The sequence below is a fragment of the Carex rostrata genome, chromosome 19 (assembly GCF_964058835.1).
Source record: "Carex rostrata chromosome 19, lpCarRost1.2, whole genome shotgun sequence".
Classification (NCBI taxonomy): domain Eukaryota; kingdom Viridiplantae; phylum Streptophyta; class Magnoliopsida; order Poales; family Cyperaceae; genus Carex; species Carex rostrata.
Genome location: NC_135936.1, coordinates 159,739 through 168,684, shown reverse-complemented (window position 1 = coordinate 168,684; position 8,946 = coordinate 159,739). Strand labels below are relative to the sequence as shown.

Genomic DNA, 8,946 nt, shown 5'->3' with positions numbered 1-8,946 from the left:
GAAAAGCGTTTATTGGGTTTATAATTTAACGAGCTAGACTCTCCTATATATTTAATATTTCTGCTTCCCTCTCTGAGTCATCGATGATAGTGGTTAATTATGTTGCTGGTAATTCTTAATTGTTAGATTATGATTTGTACTAGCTAAACTTAGATTTAATTGCTGGCAGCCTGGCACACACAACAACAGACGTACACCGGTAGTCCGGTACACAACTCTCTCGTTTCAGGCCGGACTCCAACTCCAACTCCAACTCCAACTCGTCAGCAAATCCACAACTCTCTCGTTGGCAGGTTATGATTCACTGGAGCAGCAGAATTCACACTTATTATGAAATCCCCTTCTCAAATTTTCCACAGATTCTCGTCTTCTACCTCTTCCACTTCCTTTCTTACAACAAAATTTCCCAAACCCATAGCCAAGCGATTAACCATACAAAACCTCATAAAGCGAGGCGTCACGCCTTCAATCACCGACCTAAACCGCTACCTCTCCTTTTTCCTCCGATCCCAAAGGCTTCAACTTTGTCTCACTTTATTCTCTCAGATCATCTCTAACTCCATTACCCCAAACCCGAAATCTTACGGCTTTCTAGCATGTGCTCTATTGAAGTCCTGTGGTGGTTCAAAAGCTTCGGAGAATTTCATCTCCTACTTGGGCAATTTTGGTATTAAGGCTGATGATGGCATTTTAAATGCTCTGGTAGTTAAAGTTTGCGTCTTGGACAAAGACCCCGATTGGGCTTTTGGTTTATTACAAGAGTTTGTGGACAATTATGAATTGCTACCTTCTAAGAATACTCTATCCACCCTGACATCAGTATTTTGCTATAGTTGCCAGATGGATACTGCACTGAAGGTGTTTGAGGTAATGTCTGCAAGTAAGATAGAATGCCTAAATTGGAACTATGTATGTAGCATGTTAATTTCTGGGTACTCTAAGATCGGGAAGCTTGAATTGGGTATAAGATTTTATGAAAGAGTAAAAAAATTAGGCCTTTCTCCAAATTTGGTTACATATACAGCTTTAGCTGATGCACTGTGCAAAGATGGTAGAATTGAGGAGGCTTCTTATTTGATTTCTGAAATGGAGGAGAAAGGGATTGTTTTAGACCCAGTTCTCTATAGTACTTTGATTTCTGGATATATCAGAAAAGGACTTTTAATGGATGGATTGATGAAATATTGTGAAATGATTAAGAACGGCCTAAATCCTGATGTTGTTAATTATACCAATATCATAGAAGGTTTTTGCAAGGAAGGCAGTGTAGAAAAGGTATTTGGGTTTTTAAATGAGATGACGAGAAGAAATATCAGCCCTAACTTGGTGACTTTAACAGCATTAATTGGTGGTTTTTGCAATAGAAGCCGGTTCAAGGAGGCATTGCAAGTTTATTACAAAATTGAAGAGTTGGGCATTAGTTCTGATAATTTTGCGGAAACAATTCTGATAGATAGCATGTGCAAAAATGGAGATTTAGATATGGCCGTTGGTTTCCTTAGAGAAATGAAAAATAAGGGGATTAAACCAGGAACTGTAACATATAATGCACTGATAAATGGACTGTGTAAAGCACGAAGAACAAAGGAAGCAAGCGAGGTTGCACAAGGTCTAGTTGCAGATAACTTCACTTATACAACTTTGTTACATGGCTTTTTGAAAGAGAGAGATGAAAGAGGCATAATAGAGATAAAGAAGAGGCTAGAAATATCTAACCTTAGCATGGATATTGTGACGTGTAACATGCTGATCAAGGCATTGTTTGCCATTGGTAAGGTTGGTGATGCATGTAACCTGTTTGATGAAATGCTTGAAAGGAACCTAGTTGCTGATTCAGTTACATACTGTACAATGATTGATGGTTATTGCAAAAATGGGGAATCAAACAAGGCAGTGGATTTGTTTAAACAGTGTAGAGAGTCCTCTCCTCACCTCAGTAGCACATGCCATAATTTTATCATTAGAAGACTAATTAAAGCAGGTAGATTAGATATGGCCGTTCATATTTTTGTGGACCTTGTAAATGAACTTCTGGTTCCTGATTCAAGTACAAGCTTCAAACTCTTTTTGGCTCAATTTGAAGAAAATGGTGCGGAAGGAGTTTTAAAGCTTGTCAGAGAGATAGAAAATTTTGAAAATGGTGCGGTTTTGTCTTCAATTTGTGACTATGGTATTAATTTCTTAAGCCGAAAAAAATGCCCTAATGAGGCATTGAAGATGTACCTTTCCTTGCATAAGAGAGGCCTGAGAATTACATGTAAAACAAGTAACATGCTTTTGAAGAGCCTTGTTCAAAATAGAATTGAAGAACGCACCACCCTTTGTTTTTTATGTGAGTGCATAAAGTTGCATAGGATTTTTGATATTACAACACTTAACCTACTCTCACTACATTCTTCAAGGTCCATGAGCCAGGGGGTGATTTCAGATTGTCTTGTGAGGGAGGCTGTTCTTAAGCTCGTGAAGGAAGCTAAAATAAATGATGCATGTAATATTGTTGAAAAAGTGAACAAAAATGGAATCTCCATTGATCTCTCTATTATTTGTACATCAGTGATCGACGGCCTTTGTAAAGCTGGTTCTATTGAGAAAGCACTGGACCTATGTGAAAGCATGAGCGAAAGAGGGATCTGCTCAAATGTTGAATTGTACAACTCAATTCTTAATGGGTTGTGCAACCAGGGTTGCTTTGTTGAAGCTTTTCGGGTTTTGGATACTTTAGAGAGGAGCGATGTTCAGCTGACAGTTTACACTTACACCCCTGTAATAGCTGCTTTATGCAAAGAAGGCCTTTTGAAGGATGCAAGCAAGGTGTTTGATAAAATGCTTAACAGAGGCATTACACCTGATACTAGTGTTTGTAACTTGGTTATATCCGGTTATTGCAATATGTGTTTAGTAGAGGATGCAATAAAATTTCTTTCGAATATGGATGAGAAATATAATATACAACCAGATAAATTTACAATAAATGCTTTAATCAAGGGTTTTTCATTCAGAGGTGACATGGAAGATGCATTTGGTTTCTTTAGTGAGTGTAAAAGGAAAGGCATTTTACCAACATTTTTTGGCTTTATGCATTTGGTTGATGGGTTTTATTCCAGGGGTAGGTTGGAGGAGGCTAGAGGGATACTAAGAGAAATGCTCAGTTGCACCGAAATCCAGGTACTGGTAAATAAATCTGGGGGTGAGATTTATGATGAGCCACTTGTTTCCATATTATCAGATGCATGTCAGCAAGGAAAAATACATGAGGTGGTAACTATACTAAGAGAGGTGGGTTACATATCTAATTCAAGTTCGAAAAATTCAGAGGATTTATATAAATTGAAGGAGAATAATCTGAATAATGGCGAGAATTTATTAGGTAAATCGCTTTTTGACGATTTTGATAGTTATTACCCAACTGTTGCAGCATTGTGTATGAAAGGGGAGGTTAAGAACGCTAGTGATGTAATAAATGCAATGATTCTGAATTCTGGTTAATTGAATGACTTATACAGATTTAGATGGTTCTTCTGTTTACTCTATTGCTGAATGTAGGTATTTAGTTGGTTGTTGTTCTTATAAAGATTGAGCTTGAGGCGACCATCAATTCAAATCAAAATCTGAGAAAAAAGAGACTCATACTACTACAGGCCAGACAAGATGAGATGTTTTCAATGCATCTTTCTCAGTTTTTGCCTTTGTGTGTAGTGCCTCTGTGCTAGCAATTACTACAACCTAGTTTTTACTATGACAAAAAAAAAAAAGAACGATAAAAGATGATTTGGCATATATATGCGCTAGTTTGAAAAGAAAAGGTTTAGGTAGTCTCGATTTACCCAAGTAGAAACTATCAAACTCAAGATGTCTGTGCTGCTTTCTCAAGTGCGAATTAGGTTAAGAATGCTCTTTGTTTGTATAAATTGAATTTGTTATATTACCCTGATCAGGCAAAGAGAAATATTTTTAACTATATTATGAAAACCTAGTACTACAATGATACAAGCACTTGGGAGTATCATCAACCAAAATGAAACAAAAGGAAATTAAAATATGTATATACCCACAGGCAAACAATTACATAGTACAGTACACAACAACATAACTAAAGAAATGAATTCATACAAATCCCATACCATCACAGAAAGGCCACACACAAGGAAAGATAATCAAAGGACAACATAAACAAGTAAAATGAAATGAAATTCAGTAGCAATAATCCACCAGAAGATGAGAACTCTCAGCTAAACCCAACACTAATCCAAACTTGAGGCATGTATAGAATTGGGGGCCAGGTAATTACTTCAAGGTAGCGCAGGTACTGATGCTGGAGAGAGATACACAAAATCACGATTTATTGCATTTGAAACCGCAATGGACTGATCGAACAATCCTGTAAACTCCTGTTTGAGTAATATAAAACAGATCTTTGTTGTTGTCCTGGCCAATTGATAGTAGAAAAGAAAGCTTAGGAATGCTTGTTGAGCCGACAAAACTGCAAGGGATAGGTGTCGTCTTGGAGCAGGTGAAGTTGACTTTCTGCGTGGTGAAATTGCCGCTCATGTATGGGATTTCTGCAGCAGCCCACATATCAGCTGCCAATATGTCGGCATATATGAACCTGACAAATAAATAAAAAATAAAAAAAAATGGTGAATACGAGGACATGGATGAAACATGTTAGCCGTATCATGGATTACTTAAATCTGGTAAATTTGATATTGTAATGTTGTGGTGTGTAGTGTAGTGTATACTGACGTTGTCTTTTCACTCTAAGTCTCTATCGTCTTGTTGAGCTCAAGAGCAGGTGCTTGAGCTCAAGTTATTAATTTAATAATTTTTCTTTGAGTTCTCTGTCTGAATTTGATTTTAAAAAGATGTTCCATTAATTCTAGTATGGTATATATGTAGGTAAAGTGGTAAACTACACTAGTACTGATGTTATATTTCTATGAATATTTGTACCTTCCGGACAAGCATGGATCGGTTTCTGCCCGGTAGACGTATCCCGCAACAAGTGCAGCAAAGGATGGATTATGTGTCTCTGCGTGGTGATAGCCTAATATAGGGAAGATTGGATTTATTGAGCCAGGCGGTGTACTACCCCCGGGTGCATAGATTGGGGAGAACAAATCAAAGCCATCATAGACTCTCCAGCCATAGTTGCCGTCCTTTGTGACCAGACTCACCTTTTCAAACGTAGACGAAGCATTGGCATGATTCTAACCATTAAAAATAATTAGATGTTAGTAATAACAAGTCAACGAAAGGCATTAATATTGTTGAGGGAATAAAATGGATTATGCACAACATTAATTTGATAATTTCCCATTATTTCAATAATGTCAATTTGCATTTGAGATTATGGGAAGCAAAGTACCTGTCCTGTCTCACCACAAAATAAGTAAGATGGCCTTTCCGAATCAAAGCTGCACCGCCATGGATTTCTAAAGCCCAAGGCCCAAATCTCAGGCTTCAATTCGGTGTCCTTAGTATATGGATTATCGCTAGGAATCGTATAATTTCCCCACAATCCAAGGCTGACAATCTCAGCTGGAGCTGATAAATAAAAAATCAATCAAGAGTGAAGATATATAATTTTCAATTGGTTTCTATAAGCCTGCAAGTAAACCAAAAAAATTAAAATAAAAACAACAAGAACAAAAATAAATTCTTTCAAAAAAGAAAATAATAAGCAAAAATGCAAATCCTTTTTCCATGCGTACTTACTCGGAAAATGGTTTATATCCAATCTGAGAACTTTCCCCAGCAGTGATTTTTTCTTCTGAGAAAAGTTCCATGGATCTCCATGGGTAGTGTTCCCGCCATCTCCGTTTGTTAGATACAGATAACCATCTTTCGGACCAAAAAATATTTCACCTGCATGTTGGTCTATGTATGGAAGACCCATGGTGAATATCCTTCGCACTTCAATTTTACTGGCAATTGTCGCCTAAAATTAGCAAGAGAAAAATGCATTGATTAAAAAGACATGATTGAATATTGCATATCGATCAAACACCCGTACGGTACGGGCTCTATCTAATTAATCCCAAGATTGTCTGTCAGTTACTGTACAGACAAGTCATGCTGACTTCTGTCAAATAATCAATTAGTTCACCCAATTCCATTGGTTAACCTAATATTATTCTGATTTAGTAATAAATAAGAAGGAAACGACTTACCGTGGCAGGAGAAGATGAGGTTCCATTGACAGTATACTCAGCAACAACCTCCTGAAACTGGCACGGTGTTGTACCATTAATGATGCCAATAACAGATGGATCACAGCCTGTTTCTGGGTTACATGAGCACTTCCCCAGACAGTTTGGTGTTGTTGTGCTATCACAATTGTATGACACAAAAAACCGCCCATTCTTCTTGAAATTTGGATGGAATGCGACATCTTGCAGACCAAAATCCCCATCAAAGAGTACTCGGTCCGTCAGGTCAAGAAATGGTTTTGAAGCATCATATTTTAGCGTCTTCTTAGAACCATGGTTTGGCACCTCAGCCAAGAATATCTTTCCGGCCTGGGTAAATAAGAAAATCCGATCTGAGCCATCTGGATGGGGTACCATGTTGATGAAGGAACCGTTGTCAAGTTTTTCAATGCAAATTCCTTCAGGTGATGAAGTTGGTTTGGTCAGTGGAAATGTGGCAGAGACGCCATTGAAACAGACAGTTTGGTTTGTTACAGGGCCACCAGCCGACTTGCAGAAGTCTGCTGACGAGTGAAATGAATCTGAGAGTTTGGTCGGTGAGGAGGAACCCGTGATGGGATTGTTTGCGATGACAACATCTTTGCATGCGCCCCATGTTGTGGCACAAAAGTCACTTGTCTTTTTGTTGCACAGGATGGGGGTTGTGCGCGGTGTAGTGTCTACAGTGTATAGTTCACCGGAATATGGGTTGCATTTCTGCAATGCAAGAGCCAAATTGGTTGTGTGAGTTGCTTTTTTCTAAGATGAATATAATTAGATGGCACAAGTTTCCAGTTTCCTCAAAATTTAAATTATTTTAAATACCTGAACATCTACTCATCACCCGGTCCCGGTGGCCGGTGGTCATTACCATTTATGCATAAGAAAATTTGGAAAATGCAAGAAACTAATAGTCATATGATGACCAATAATAGTTAATTTGTGAATCATTTATATATATGTATTTTAAATATTGAGTATTCGTAATTTCTAATGAAGCATCAATGTATAAGAACAAAACGGATATACAGAAAAAGATGAGAAAGTGATAACAAAAATGAAAGAAATGCAAACTGCCATTTTTCTTAAAAAAAAGTTAGAATAGAAGCGGTCGAAGGAATGTCATATAGATGTCGAGGCTATATCTGACAAGAATTAGCCAAACATTGTATGGGGAATCGCCGAATCAGATGTCCATGTATGTATTTTTGAAAAATAAGAAGTTATTCCCTGATATTTCAGAAAATTATAGTAAAGAGTTAATACATACCGCGCAACCAATTGATTTGACAATCGAAGCGCATGACGCATCGGTGATGTTCATTGCTGTGAATTTGGCCTGGATAGCTGAGTCATCGGTGGCATTGCAACAGGTTGGCCCACTGTAGCCGCAGAAGGCAAGAGTAGTATTCCTTGTTATCGGCGAAGCTGTATATATATGTCAAGCAATAAATGAACGACATAGGAACTAAGAATTTATATAAATTTGCAACTAAAAAAACATTGCAATAGGTTTCAGAGAAAGAGCGTACTTGAGTCGGTGCACAAGGGCAGTGAATAGCAACTTGGTAAGAGAAGAAGAGAGAGGAAGAGAAAAAGAGTTACAACTTCACCCCTCATCTCTACCAAATTTGAGAATGCCTCCTCGGAGTGACTGTTCTGTTCTCTTTCTCGGTCTCTCTATTTATAAGGATGAGAAAAAGGAAATTAGTTGGATTCTGTATTTGAATAGTAAAGCAATGATACTTGGTTTAATTTCCAAAACCAATGAAAAGAAGCTAGCACGATGTTTGATTTTTTTTATTCTTTTCTGCCGTTTTCAAGTAGCTGGTTCCCAGCTCAAAAAAATAGAATATAAAGATGAAGTACGTTATTGCCAGAAAAAGAAAAAAAATATTGCAATAGAGCTTAAATTTATTACATCAACATTTGCCCAGATAAAACCGCTAACAGAACTACCTGCGCTCTGCAGACTTGTTATAACTTATAATTAAGTGGAGTGGACTAGTGGAGGGTTTACTATTACAAGAAAAATATAAATATAAGAATCAAATGATCGATCAGTAAAATTAATCTTAATTTAACCTAACGTTAGAACTTTTTTCAAAAATGAAAAGATGATACACTTATGGATCGAAGAGATAATTAAGTGTAAAAACAGGAAGATATAATTGTTTTTCCCATTGACATGTCATTAGCAATAAATGGTTGAAAACTTGAAAAAAAGAAGAAGGAAACTGCACAATTTAATTTGTTGGCCTTTAAAAAGGTCGCCAGAATATATAACAAAATTCTGAGGATTTTTCCAGCGCCGTTTGATGTTAAATAAGATAGATTAAATGCGTGAATAATAAATTTTGCTATTAAAAAAACACATAGGAAACAAAATTCACAAAAATTCTGCATCGACATATATAAAACAGGTCTCAGAATCCCATGGGATGAGTGCTTGTGCTGGGGCTCCTCATGTTAAAAATATGAGAAAATGTTTCTGTCCACTGGGTTTTGTCCACCATCTATCCACAACCTTATCCAACTTCCATTCTAACTGTCGGTCCCCCACTTTCTTCTAACGAGCTATCTTTCCGATCTCTCTTTCTCATCTCTCTTTCTCTCTTCTTTCTTTCTCTCTTCTTTCTCTCTTTCTCATCTCTCTTTCTCTCTTTCTCTCTTTCTGATCTCTCTTTCTCTCTTCTTTCTCTCTTCTTTCTCTCTTTCTCTCTTTCTCTCTTCTCTCTTTATCTCTTCTTTCAATTGA

At 37.2% G+C, this 8,946-nt stretch overlaps 2 protein-coding genes across 2 annotated transcripts; one reads left to right on the top strand and one right to left on the bottom strand.

The window, feature by feature from the left end:
* Positions 1-203: 203 nt before the first annotated feature.
* On the top strand, positions 204-3,525 carry LOC144571660 (pentatricopeptide repeat-containing protein At5g57250, mitochondrial-like). The gene has a single exon (XM_078321008.1). The coding sequence runs from the start codon at positions 331-333 to the stop codon at positions 3,484-3,486; it is 3,156 nt and encodes a 1,051-aa protein (XP_078177134.1). The 5' UTR covers positions 204-330; the 3' UTR covers positions 3,487-3,525.
* A 504-nt stretch (positions 3,526-4,029) lies between these two features.
* Positions 4,030-7,856, bottom strand: LOC144571661 (HIPL1 protein-like). Its single transcript, XM_078321009.1, has 7 exons — positions 7,721-7,856; positions 7,459-7,616; positions 6,171-6,905; positions 5,716-5,938; positions 5,366-5,544; positions 4,951-5,207; positions 4,030-4,606 (listed from the first exon to the last, which is right to left on the bottom strand). The coding sequence occupies exons 1-7, from the start codon at positions 7,806-7,808 to the stop codon at positions 4,333-4,335; spliced, it is 1,914 nt and encodes a 637-aa protein (XP_078177135.1). The 5' UTR covers positions 7,809-7,856; the 3' UTR covers positions 4,030-4,332.
* Positions 7,857-8,946: the final 1,090 nt, after the last annotated feature.

Excerpts from the sequence above, each read along its gene's own strand:
- LOC144571660 (XM_078321008.1), top strand. The coding sequence starts at position 331 with ATGAAATCCCCTTCTCAAATTTTCCACAGATTCTCGTCTTCTACCTCT.
- LOC144571661 (XM_078321009.1), bottom strand. The coding sequence starts at position 7,808 with ATGAGGGGTGAAGTTGTAACTCTTTTTCTCTTCCTCTCTCTTCTTCTC. Across the intron at positions 5,208-5,365 it reads TTTGTGGTGAGACAGGACAG|AATCATGCCAATGCTTCGTC; the intron begins GTACTTTGCTTC and ends TTTAATGGTTAG. Across the intron at positions 4,607-4,950 it reads GATCCATGCTTGTCCGGAAG|GTTCATATATGCCGACATAT; the intron begins GTACAAATATTC and ends TTTATTTGTCAG.